The following is a 14,067-nucleotide window of genomic DNA, read 5'->3' as shown; positions in this document are numbered from 1 at the left end:
CGTGATCTCTACAACATTTGGTTCCAACAAGACGGCGGACGGCGCTACTTGCCATACGGCCTCTAAAACAATGGATTTACTGCGCCATGGAGTCGGTGAGCAATTTAACTCTCGCCTCGGACCAGTCGATAAACTACCAAGATCGTGTGTTATCACACCTTTGGACTTTTGTTTGTGGGAATATGTAAAGTTTAAAAATTGGGCTGGGGAATAAGTTCGTAGCCTTTTTACCCAAGTCTTTTATTTAAACACAATCAATAGTTATATCAATAAGTTAATCAATTATATATTCGCCGTTGCTGTTTACAACCTCTCCCCACCTTTGGACCAATTTGTTGATGGCGTTCCGCCAAAAATCGTTTGGTCTAGTGTCAAAGAAGTTGTTGAGTCTTCAATAATAAGGGACCTCTTTGTTATCGAGGGCGTTGCCTTTCAGATGGTTTGAAAGGCAGCGGAAAATATGGTAATCGGTCGGTGCAAGGTCCGGAGAATACGCCGGTTGCTAAAGGACCTCCGATTCGAGCTCTTGGAGTGCGGCTTCGACGACTTATGCAACATGGGTCTTGGCGTTTTCGTGAAGGAGTATGGTTTGACTATATCGGTCAGATCTTTTCAACCAAATAGCCTCATTCACGCAGTGTATCTGGGCAATGTAGAGCTCCTTGTCGACCATGGCATTCTTTTCGAGTATTTGGCCAGTGCACCAAGCCCTCCCCAATCTCACCAAACACATATCATGACCTTCTTTGGATGAAGATCCGACTTGACTCTCGACTTTGGCGTAGCTCCTGGAGCCATTCACTCCTTTCTTTGCTTCATTTTGATGTATGGACACCACTTCTTATCTCCTGTTGCGATTCGGTACAAAAAGCGCTGTTTATGACCACGTGTTGCTCGATGGCCGGCGAGATGCTGAGAAGCAATTTGAAGGCGACTTTTTTTGTTTTTTTCATTGACCTCGGGAGACGCCCAGGCTCCCAATTTTTCGATAAACCCCATTGAATGAAGGTGATTGAAAATTGTTTTATGCTCGCAGTTAATTTTTTTGGCCAATTCATGATTAATTTGCCAACTGTTCACCTTCAAAAGCGATTTGAGACGTTCTTCATCGAATTCAGAAGGCCTTACGCTCACCCTTTGCCCAACAGCAAACAAATCGTTGTAAAATAAAACTAAATATGAAAACGCTATGAACTTATTTCTCAATACTTTGTGGATAAACCAGCTTCGATTGAGGCATTAGAAGCCAACATAAATACAGTTATTCACGAGATACCGACCGCAGTCCTCCAGCGAGACACTCAAAATTGTTGCTTACGGATGACCGAATTACGGTGCATTTGCGGCCAAAAGTGATTATCATTAAAAAGTAAATCTCGTGAATGGTTCTACATAAAAGTAATAGGGATTTCCCAATCAATTTGAATTTTCGTTGTTTTATTTCAGTTTAAAATCCGATACCTTTAAATTAACCACCCTTTACTCAGTACTTAACACAAAAATATGAAATTATCTACAAATCCATATTTGACTCATTCGTAATCACAGAAATTGAATAGTCCACGGTTGTGATAAAATGGAAGGATGTCCAACATAGCCTCCTTGAATGCCGGACTTGTGTAAATTTTCAGCCTAAAGCGCTGGGCCTCCTCGCTCGGACTTAGAAGCAAATGCCTGTTACAGTCTTTATCGGTGGGGTATAATACCATCGCCAAGTGATTGAACACTGCAAAAAATGCTATGAGGAACAGATAAATTCTTATTTTGAGTAAAATTATCAAAAAGTGCGAGTTTTACCATAGAAACTGTTATTCTCGCGGTACATATCCATTTGCAAGTCTCGCAATTTCGGCAGATCCTTTTTGTAACCCAGCAATTGGAGGCATTCCGTAAGATGTTCATGATAAATGGCCACAAAATGCTCGTATTCTCTTATGCGAATATCTTTCGCCGCGGAAATCGTTATCAGAAATAACAAATCCTCAGCAGGACTACCCCATTTACAAATTTGATAATCGATCAGAAGTGTATCGTCAACTGTGCCATTTTCCCGATACGAGTACATCACATTACTGCTCCAGCAGTCGGCGTGATTCAGCACGTTGAACGAGTTTTCTGCGGTAGCGAACATACGCCTAATGCATTTCCAATACTGATCAAAGGTAGGCTGCAAGTGGAGTATCATTAAAAAAATAAATATCTGATATTTGACAAATCGTATTCAGTTACTCACAAACTTTTCCAAATATTTGTCAGCATCTTTCAAGCCCCACGTTACCATCGCTTCTTTGAATTGAACAACCTTTACGTCGAAAACTCTCTTGAACGATTCGTAACCATTTTCTTTAGCAAAGCTAAATTTAAAGTTTTCGGGATAAGGCCCGTTCTTTTCGAAATATACCACTGATGCAGCATGAAACTCCGCCAGCTTTTGTAACGTTCGACGCATCCCATCCATATTCAAGCCCTTTCTGCGATCAGCGTTTACGAAGCCCTTGGGGATCAAGTCCTCGAATACGAAGTTAATCCGATTATCTCTGGCTTCCGTGAGTAAGCAACGAGGGGCAAGTTTCACTGGCTTGCCGGCATCTTTGTACAGTTTCTCGAAAGCGGGTAAGAACTTGGCGTACATTTCCAATTCTTTGGGAAAATAATTCAAATTTTTAATTTCGCGGCCACCGCAATCGTCATCCAGCATTGTTTTCATTACGTACGTTTTGTGCTTTTTCGACCCATCTAATAAGTAGGTAAATATGTATTAAACCACAGTGTGCAACTACAAAGCAACTACAAATGGAAATTAATGGCGTTTCGTTTTCTTGATAAAAGTTTCTTTCTGATATTGAAAATTAGCTTTAAGTTGCTTTCAGATCGGTGAGAGGGCGGAATTTTGTATACTTCACAGAAGGAAGTGAAAACCAAGCTCAGTGCACAGGAAATGAAGAAATAACAGTTTTTGATTTTAAAAATTTACCGCACGCTCACAGTTTTGGACTAAAATCTTTCAAATTATTGTAAAATCTCATCAAAATCACTTATTCACTTTTTACACTATGCGGTTGCTAATATCAGACGACAAATATGAGAAAAATGAAAGAAAAAATATCAAATCCGATCCAATACGTGGAGAACCGGAAGAGAAAACGCCATCATCTTTAGCGCGCGTCCACTTACCTTTCAAAACTAAATCCAGGTGTATGCGCAACATAACGGAAGTGAAGTTCTCACCTGGGGGTGTGGCTGCAACCGCTGTAAACTTAGAGATCTCTGCATAGTCCTCTCCATCTTTCTCCAACACTTTTACAAAATAGTCTGCATTTATCGACTTGGGAATGCGTAAGTTTTCGTTTGGATTTGTAATTTCACCCATTTAAGCTGACAAAAGCGAATAACACAAACTAGTATTGTTGATCTCTTGAAATTGTCGCTCGAAATGCGGAAAAACATTGAATGGCTGATGCATATTAGCGAAGGTGGAAAGCTTTTCAGTGCATTGGCGGCAGTTAAAATTCAGTTGAAGAGCTTTTTCAAGAAGTGAGATACGAAGTGGGTAATCAAATGCTAATAAGTTAGGTCACGATGAAATAAATCAAAATTCTGAAAAAGGCCTATTAATGATACTGATCGCCCCCGTCTCTTATGCTGATGTGATTGCCGATGTGCACGCTACTGCGGTGGCGGTAACTCCTAATGACAAAACAGCAGCTACTTTAGCTAAACCAGAGAACGTTAATGGCATTAACATTAACATTAACAATAACATTAACATTAAAATTAACATTAACATTAACATTAACATTAACATTAACATTAACATTAACATTAACATTAACATTAACATTAACATTAACATTAACATTAACATTAACATTAACATTAACATTAACATTAACATTAACATTAACATTAACATTAACATTAACATTAACATTAACATTAACATTAACATTAACATTAACATTAACATTAACATTAACATTAACATTAACATTAACATTAACATTAACATTAACATTAACATTAACATTAACATTAACATTAACATTAACATTAACATTAACATTAACATTAACATTAACATTAACATTAACATTAACATTAACATTAACATTAACATTAACATTAACATTAACATTAACATTAACATTAACATTAACATTAACATTAACATTAACATTAACATTAACATTAACATTAACATTAACATTAACATTAACATTAACATTAACATTAACATTAACATTAACATTAACATTAACATTAACATTAACATTAACATTAACATTAACATTAACATTAACATTAACATTAACATTAACATTAACATTAACATTAACATTAACATTAACATTAACATTAACATTAACATTAACATTAACATTAACATTAACATTAACATTAACATTAACATTAACATTAACATTAACATTAACATTAACATTAACATTAACATTAACATTAACATTAACATTAACATTAACATTAACATTAACATTAACATTAACATTAACATTAACATTAACATTAACATTAACATTAACATTAACATTAACATTAACATTAACATTAACATTAACATTAACATTAACATTAACATTAACATTAACATTAACATTAACATTAACATTAACATTAACATTAACATTAACATTAACATTAACATTAACATTAACATTAACATTAACATTAACATTAACATTAACATTAACATTAACATTAACATTAACATTAACATTAACATTAACATTAACATTAACATTAACAGTAACATTAACACCCACCACTACAGAGCTTTGTTTTTTTTGTTTTTTTTTTCTTTTTTTAAGGAGGTTAAAATCAAAATGTCATAAACATCATCAAAAGTGCCATTGCACTAGTAGTATGTGGGGCATGCTCCCACTAATACTATAACAACTCTCCTTATCGGCTGAATTCCATCCTGGGACTGTGGTAACATTTCGTCAAGGTGGAGCCGCGTTTATGTCTATTGACACATCAGGTAGCTGCGTCCAAGTTCCTTTCACATGGGCGTATGGAGGTTACACGCTATCGATAGTATCTATTGCTTCCACTTCATAAGTGGTTCTGCAGCAAATGGAACATCGGAAAGGTGTCGTAAGTATTATCGATATGTCGTAGTCTTATACTGTCTTGAGCACTAAGCTCAGGCGTCTGTGATTTGTCCTCTCTGAAACGATCGCAGTACATAGAAGAATACGTGTTCCACACTTTGTATCGCGTTGTTGCAGTTTGGGGGGAATCGAAGAGGTACTCCAAAAAACAACCGTGACCACTCAGTATTTGGGTGAGATAGTAGTCATCGTCTCCGTGTGCCCTGGTCACCCATTGGCTAATATTTGAGATAAGCCTATGAGTCCAACGACCGTTAGTTCACGAATCCTCTCTGTTTTGCCATTCTTCTAATGACGGCTTAGCCCGTCGCCTGCCATAGAGACGGCCTTTGCCTAAATGTCAGCTGGTAGTTTGCCCGCGATAACGCCTATTGCATCTCTCGAGACCGTTCTGTAGCCACACCCCACCTTTATTGCACTTCGGCGAAGTACCTGTGCTGCATACTGTATGCTGGACGTTTTAGGTCCGGCCCATATCGGGGCAGCGTAAAAGACTACGGAGTCTACAACGTCTACACGTCTTCTGCTGCCTTGCGGGCCGCCAATATTAGACAACATTAGTGTTAGCGCTCCCCTGATAACATCAGCTCTTGCGCTTACCGCAGATACATAGGTACTTCTTGTATCTAAGTCGCCTGTCTATTATCAAGCCAAGATACTTTATCGGCTCCTTAGAGAGTATTTCATGAGTGGCGATACGTAATCTCTCGACGAACAAAACTAACACTCTACAAGGCTCTCATCATGCCCGTCCTAACGTCCTATGGCGCAGAAGCGTGGACGATGATAACATCCGATGAAGCGACGCTTGGAGTGTTTGAGAGAAAGATTCTGCGTAAGATTTTTGGACCTTTGCACATTGGCAACGGCGAATATCGTAGGCGATGGAACGATGAGCTGTATGAGCTTTACGACGACATAAACATAGCGCAGCGAATAAAAATCCAGCGGCTTCGTTGGCTGGGTCATGTCGTTCGAATGGATACAAACGCTCCGGCTTTGAAAGTATTCGATGCGGTACCAGCTGGTGGTAGCAGAGGAAGAGGAAGGCCTCCTCTGCGTTGGAAAGATCAGGTGGAGAAGGACTTGGCTTCACTTGGTGTGTCCAATTGGCGCCGGTTAGCACGAGAATGAAACGACTGGCGCGCTTTGTTAATCTCGGCCAGAATCGGGTAAGCGGTTATGGCGCCAATTAAGAAGAAGATGCGTAGTTTTATTTTCTCCTTTACTATTTACCGAGAGAATGAAGAGAACTGTGGATCCTTAAAAAGGTCACGACAAACGCCATAGTGGACCACACATTTGCAAGACACCAAATTAGGGCACGCACACTACAAATATGGAAAGAGCGCTGGGAGTCAGAGACGAAAGACAGATGGGCGACGTCACGCGAAATGGTTACAAAAGTGAAGAAGCGAGTTGAGCGAAATCCCCGACGAAGTGCCAATCAAATGGCGAAGGAACTGATAATACAGGGTGGCTGATGAATTTTGTTACATTAAGAAACTCAAATAACTTTTTTTTTAGTGTATGGAATTCATTTATTTTTTTCAAGTTGAAGGTCATTAAATTTTATTAAATGTAGCTTAACTAATATAGTTTTAAAAATAATTGAATTTAAATGCCCCCATGCTCGTTGACACAAGTGCGGCATCTTAGTAAAAAGTTGTTCATTGCTGCTTTGAGAGTTGCGACAGGAATAGCCGCAATTGTTGCCGAATGGATTGTTTTAGTTCATCCAAATTTGTTGTCTTTGTTTTATAAACTTCTTGTTTACATAAACCCCACAAAAAAAGTCAGGTGCAGTAAGGTCAGGCGACCTGGGGGGCCAACAAAATTCGGAGTTTCTTGAAATCTGTTTATTGGGAAATTTTCGTCGCAACTCTGTCATAACAGTCTGGGCTATGTGAAACGTTGCCCAATCTTGTTGAAACTACACAGAGTTGAAAGGAATTCTCTTTCGGCGTAGTTCTAGATAGAAAAATTCTTTCAGCATTTTCAAATAACGGTCTCCAGTAACCGTAACGGTGTGACCATATTCTTCAAAAAAATAAGGCCCGACAATACAGCGTGAAGAAACCGCACACCACACTGTCACGCGAAGAGGATGCAATTCCGTCTCGTGGAGTATCTGTGGGTTAGAAGTACTCCATATTCGACAATTTTGTTTGTTCACATTGCCGTTTAAATCGAAATGGGCCTCATCAGACATGAAAAGGCAGTTTAACATGTTTTGGTCTTCTTCCACCATTTGCAGGATCTTCTGGCAAAATTCCAAGCGAATCGGCAAGTCTGCTGCATTCAGTTTGTTAACCATTTGAATTTTGTAGGGAAATAAGTCTAAATCTTTGTGCATTATTGTTTGCAAAGACTGTCGGCTGACACCAAGTTGAGCAGATAAGCTTCTTGTTGAAACCCTTGGATTGTTTTGTATAGCTGCAGCTACAGCAGCGATCGTTTCCTCCGTCCGAACTGGTGGGTTTCGATGATAAGGCCTTCTTGCGACTGTTCCTTGCTCAGCAAAATTATTCACCAGTCTTATTATGGTCCATCTGCTCGGGGGATCGCCGCCAAACATCCGCCAGTACTCTCTCTGTACCAAAACTACGGACTCCAGTGCGTGATAGCGGCGGACTATCCAAATTCTTGTTTGCGTGTCCCAGTTATCCATTTTAATAAATTTTAAAGATCAATCTTCAAATTAAAACAAAAATGGAACAGATAACTTAAAAAGAAAAAAAGTTATTCAATTTTTTTTTGGTAGCGGCTTTCATCAGCCACCCTGTATCTGACCGTAGCATCCGCCGCATACTGAAAAACGATCTCAAAGTGAAGCCTTCCAAGATCTAAAAGGCGCGTGGTCTCACACAAAGCAGCAACAAGTTAGATTTGAGAGAGCGATGGAGTTATTTCGCTTGGCCGAAGCATTCAATTTCCGAGCATTGTGTTTTCTGACGGGACAATTTTTGAAATTGAGCAACTCGTAAACTCCCACAAAGATAGGGTTTATTTGACAGACCATTGATAGGAGAATTTGAGTCATCGATTGGCCACCAGAAGGCAGCACCCGCCATAGGTAATGGTTTGGGTCGCTGTAACCGCAGATGGGCGCTCTCCAATCGTTTTCATCGAGCCTGGCGTCGATTTTAATGCAAAATATTATCGGGAAAGTATTCTGGAAGTTGCTTTGAAGCAGTGGGCAGACAAACATTTTGGTGGCAAACCATGGATGTTTCAACAAGACTCGGGACCGTCTCACAAAGCTCGAGTGAACCAAAAATGGCTAAAAAACAATGTTCCGAAATTCATAACGTCCACGCAATGGCTCTCAAATTCACTGGACGCCAATCCGAAGTATTATTCTCTTTGGGTCATTTTGGAGAGTAAGGTCCGAAATAAAAGCTTCACCTGTCTCGAGGTGCTGAAAAAAAAGACTGTCCGCGAGTGGGCCAAAACACTTGCACGTCACATTCGGGCAGCTTGCGATTCGTTTTTGGACCGTCTCAAGGCCATAGTCAAGGCAAAAGGCGGTCATATCGAGCCAAAGTACATAAATTGATTCTTAATTTTGTATTATTTTCACACAATTTTTACTTTGAATAGAATAAAAGTAATTTTCCAAACTAAATTTATGGCCTTTTTAATTGGTTACACTTCGAATGTCATACCCTGTAATTTCTTAAAACTTTAGACTTGCAAGCGATTTTAGTAACTTAATTATTCAATTAAATTCACACGCTTTGAAACAAAAGCTGACTTTTTTGCAATTCGCAATTCAACGCAATTATCTTGAATGCGCAACAGAGTGCAATTAAACGCATTAGACGGTAACTACAACTACTTTTCTGAAAATTGATGAATCATTGAAATTGTAATGCGAGCTGGCTTATTGCATAGGGTTTGTGTTGATCATTTCTTATGATTTTATTTTGCCTGACTGGCAGGAAGCACTTGCGACATTTATAAGTAGTCAGGGGAATCACGTGCGCTTCTGTGTAATGAGAAAATTCAATTAGATATCAGAATTAGGTTCAAGTACGAGCTTCTTTTTAAAAATTGAGACAAAATGAAAAAAAACGCTTTTCTTTTTTTTTATAATAGCGATATAGTGGCTAATTCGGGCTAACCTGGCTTGATTCGGAAAACACAAATACTTTTTGCCGTAATTTTCCTAGATCGTTTGCGGATTATGCGAACAAACCTCCGTTAACCAAAAAGTTTAAGTCTTTAACCTCATCAAAAAGTTTAACAGACTCACGAAACGGGTTCTCAGCAGTAAGAAATACTAAGTTATTGAGGTTGAAGGCGTGTCGCGAACTTTTGCACCAACTTACATCAAACACACAGTTTGGAAATGAGTTGTCAATATTTCCCAATGATGGTTCAGGTGAACCATAACGATGAGCAGTCAGAAATTTTTGCGAAAAAAGCTGTCGGTGTTAAAGTATCAAAAGTTCCCTGTGTTCGGATCGCTCCGTCTACCAGTGCAGGACATACTCGTGTAAACATATTTAAGGGATTAGGGGTAGTCAGAATTTTCAAAAAATTTGATGTGTTTTTTTTGCATTTTCTTAAAGTATAACATCTTAAAAATATTGTGTGAAAATTTGAAGTGAGTCCGACAAATACTTTTCGAGTTGTTCAACAATTAACAAAGGGCGCTCGGGCGCTCCGGAGCTCGTTAGCAAAACTTTAAATGCGTTTTTCTCAAAACTATGTTTTTTGAACTGGTGATGCCTGTAACTTAAAAAACGCTCGGTAAATTTCAATAAAATTTATATTGCTTTTGAAAAGCATAAAAAACTCGTGCCTGATCGAAGGATTTGTTTTTCAAAAATTTCAATTTTTTTAAGCAATTAATTTTTTCTCGAAAATTTGAAAAATATTTGCTGAGGGCGCCATATTATTAATTTTGAAAAAAAAGCTTCGATCAAGCACAAGATTATCTAATAATAAAATTAATTTCTCTTGTCCGATTGATTTTAGTTGAATCTCTAAGGACTTGTGATGATCACCGCAAGAGACTTCTGGAGAAACGGGCTCCACACAAACAGCGACAACTTTTAGAATTATTAATTTCTTTTTGAAAATTTCCCAAAGTCAAGTCCAAACCTGAGGTCTTAATGCTATGTTTTTGTTTTTGTAAAATAAAGTAATTGACTAGCAAAAAAAATTAAATGAAATAAAAAAAATTCGTGAAAATCATCATTTTTTCGGGCCTCTGACCACCGCTAGCCCCTTAAATTTATTTTCGTTATCGTCCAAGTCGTTCCACATTTAAACAAATAATCCTTTTAGGTAGTCACTTAAAGTATTTATTGCTCAAAATAACATCCCGGAACTGCATAAACGCTGTGATGAGCATTCATTCTCCTTGAAAGTCGAGCAGACCCTTGTGGCGCAAGAATGGTAAAATTACGCACATGGCGTTTGAGTAATATTTATTGGTTATCGCTTTCGAGCGGAGCGCATCACCCTTGGGTCCGGGCTTCATAAAGTTTTCGATGCTGGCGTCCTTATCCGCTGGTAACAGGATGCCGCTCAAAACGCTATTAGCTGTGCCAAAACCTGCCAAAGAGAAAATAATTTTTATTTCTTAATTCGTCCTAATCCCAAGCATACTGTTACCCCAGAATCCGTATTTCAACATTTGCATCTGCAAGTATTTCAGTGTGGGCAACGGTTTTGTGTAGTTTAGTACACGCAAGCTCTGGTTTAATTGTTTGTGGTAAATATAAATAAACCGATCGAATTCTTTGATTTTGATATCCACGGCTGCTGACGTGATAATCAGGAACCAAAGATCGATCGCAGGTGTACCCCATTTCCCAGACTGGAAATCAACAAACAGCACATCATCAATCGCTCCCTGCGCATCGTGTTTAAACATAATATTATTAGTCCACAGATCACCATGGTTCAGCACATTGAATTCATTGGGATCGATTGCGTTCAGGCGCAAGCCCTCTTCAAATAATTGTTCACCGCTTGGAAAGTTTTTAATGTAATCTTCGGCACCGTCGAGCGGCCACTCACGCATTGCCTCTTTTACCAGAGGATCTCTAGTCGCGCGTAATTGTATGTATATTGCACGATTTGCCTCAGTGAAAAAAGTATTTCGATATAACTCGCCGTACGCGCCATTCAATTCGAAGTTGCGCGCCGAAGCTGCATGCATTTTTGCTAGCTTTTGCAGCACACTTGTCATGTGCGGCATGTCAAGACCTCTCTGCCGATCGCTGTTTGCATAGTTACTCACTTTCAGGTCTTCCATTACCAAAGTCATACGCTCCGTGGTCTGTTCGGTGTGTATGCAGCTGGGCCCGAAGTGCACTTCCAGTCCGGCTGCCTGGTAAAGTTTCATGAATTTTGGCAGAAAAACCGTGTACGTCTGCTCCTCCCTCGGAAACATATTCATGTTTTTAGTGATGGCAGATCCTGAATTTTCAGCATCCAACATAGTTTTCAAAATATAAGTTTTCTGCGTGATTGAAGAATCTGAAATGTGATGGGGAGTTGTTTAGAGTAGCGTCACACAGCGCACAACGCGCTTCTTACTTACCTGTTAATTCCGCCACAATGGCAACGCGCACCATGATTGAGCAGTAGTTTTCTCCGGGCGCAGTGGCGGCGATCGCCTTGAAGCTAATTATTTTTCTAAAGTTTGGAATATCTTTTTTAAGGACGGCTAAGAAATAATCTTCATTTATCCACTTGGGTATGTCGAGTTGCTCATTGGGATTGCCTTGCAGCGAAGATGGGACGCCTGGTGCCATATTGACTTTACAATTTTCAGAGTTGTTTCCAAATTGGGCAAAAAACTGGGCAGCTGGTCAAAGTTATGTATCGTACGCCTTCCCTTACGTATTAAAAACTGGCCATATGTGGAGACAAAGCGCTCTAATTCTGTAGATTTATGTTTGTTTTATAGCTAATCTGGATAATCAAATTAAAATCACTTTAGAGATAAAACAGCAGAATTTTTCTTTATATTTGCCACCTCTTAGCAACGCAGTTCGAATATATCTGAGTTTGTTAGACTGGTTGAAATGCTATAAAATTAAAAACTGCATGCAAAAAACAAAGAAACACGTTTTTGCAATTACTATAAAATAATAAGCAAGTCATAAAAATGTATAATAATTGCAGTGAGAGATATAGTATGCTCGGCAAAAAGCTGGGGCCATTAAATTTCAGTTTACAGTGTCGGCTAGTAAAATATGTTTGATATTAACCCGGAAGCCTCATAAAACAGTTTTCACAGCTGGAGACAATACTGAAGTGGTAGATGCTGTGACTGCTATTCAATTCTTGTGTAACTAATAACCAATTGGTTCCGGATTTGCAGCTCACTTGGTTGGTTGAAGTGGTGATTCACCAAGAAGCCAATAAGTGCGTACGCACCATTTTGTTGCCACACCCCCGCTATCAACAAGTTATACGGTTATTCCTTCACCACTATATCCAGTCAGATCTATATGTGTCTGCAGCGACAGCGAAGTGGCGCTCATGGCCTTAGACAGCCCTCCAACCACTTCAAGGGTAGTCGAGTCTTGTAAATCCTGACTGAATTATGTAGGTAGGCACAATAGCCTGCTGCTAACATGGGTTCCGGGACACGTGGGTATCGCGGGTAACGAGATCTTTGACTCTTTAGCCAAAATGGGCTCTGAGGCCAACTTCCTTGGCCCGGAGCCCGTTCTGTCCCTCCCTTCTGCAGCCATCAAAGCCACGATTAGCAAACGGGTTACTCTAACCCACAAGCAGCTGGGCAGGCTGAGAGAGGCTGCAGATGGATAAAACTGATAGGTAATGTCATGGTCGGCTGACTGCCGCAGTTCCTCCTGTCACTAAATGGAAGGGACTGTAGGCGGCTGATTGGACACACTTTCTGTGGGCGAAGCACATGGAAAAGATGGACATCTCAGACAGTGCACTCTGCCCCGTATGTGGAGAGGAGGATGAGACGGCGGACCACTTTCTGTGCGTCTGCCCCGCCTTCGCTTGAATCAGGCTAGAGGTCTTTGGCGCTGATATGTTAAGAAGCGGCCACCTTGGTTCCTTGGCATCACAATATCTACTCAGATTTCTTCGGAGGTCGAGTAGATTTAAATAAAATGAAAAAGTGAGTCCAAATGCAGTACAATGGACTTATTTGCGTCTGAGTGCTGTACTTACTAGCTTATTCCGACAAAAAGAAAAAAGAAAAAAATATATATATTCAGTCTGTGCTATTGAGAAACCTCATAAGGTTGTTTACGTCAATACCGGCGAGCTCTTAGAGGTTTTCAAAATGCAGTTTGCCAAAGGCTAACATCCTAGCCTTCCATAGGTCAGGACATTCACAGAGGAAGTGGAAGATGGTTTCCTTTTTCTCCGGCTGATTACAACTATGACAGTATATCATGTAAGGGATGCCCATTTTGGCTGCCTGTTCTGCTATGGGCCAGAAGCCAGTTATAACCGCCGTGAGTCTGCAGGCATCTCTTCGTTTCATATTTGTTAATATTGATGTTTTTTTGCGGTTGTAGGTGGGCCATAACGCTCTGCTAACTTTGCATGTTGTCTGGTCTCTTCATCTACAATTCGCGATTCGTTGATATTTTGTGGAGGTTGCGTTCTTGATTGCACTGAGGGGTATGATTACCGATTCTGCAAGAATTTTATTCATGGCAGATTCCCTTTTTGTCAGTCCGTCTGCTTTTTCGTTTCCTTTAATGTTCCGATGATCCGGAGCCCAGATCAAAGCGAGCTCAAGGTGGTAAGGCTACTTCTGCTTTGTTCCACCAGTTTAGAGGTCATTGTTGTCGAATCCAGTGCTTGGATTGCAGCTTGGCTATCTGAAAGAATAGGGGGATTTCTCTTAAAAGATAGGTCTGCGATTAGTAGCCAACAAGCTCCTCGATTGCCAATACTTCCGCCTGTAAGGTAGTAC

General features: G+C 39.6%; 1 protein-coding gene across 1 annotated transcript; it reads right to left on the bottom strand.

Annotated features, from left to right (window-relative positions):
• Positions 1 to 1,518: 1,518 nt before the first annotated feature.
• Positions 1,519 to 12,159, bottom strand: LOC129241393 (uncharacterized). The gene is made up of 7 exons (XM_054877720.1): positions 11,695 to 12,159; positions 10,761 to 11,630; positions 10,503 to 10,700; positions 3,175 to 3,372; positions 2,234 to 2,736; positions 1,798 to 2,167; positions 1,519 to 1,738 (listed from the first exon to the last, which is right to left on the bottom strand). Exons 1-7 carry the CDS (start codon positions 11,906 to 11,908, stop codon positions 1,533 to 1,535), a joined length of 2,559 nt encoding a protein of 852 aa, XP_054733695.1. The 5' UTR covers positions 11,909 to 12,159; the 3' UTR covers positions 1,519 to 1,532.
• Positions 12,160 to 14,067: the final 1,908 nt, after the last annotated feature.

This window comes from Anastrepha obliqua, chromosome 1 (assembly GCF_027943255.1).
Source record: "Anastrepha obliqua isolate idAnaObli1 chromosome 1, idAnaObli1_1.0, whole genome shotgun sequence".
Classification (NCBI taxonomy): domain Eukaryota; kingdom Metazoa; phylum Arthropoda; class Insecta; order Diptera; family Tephritidae; genus Anastrepha; species Anastrepha obliqua.
This window is presented reverse-complemented; position numbering and strand designations above follow the sequence as displayed.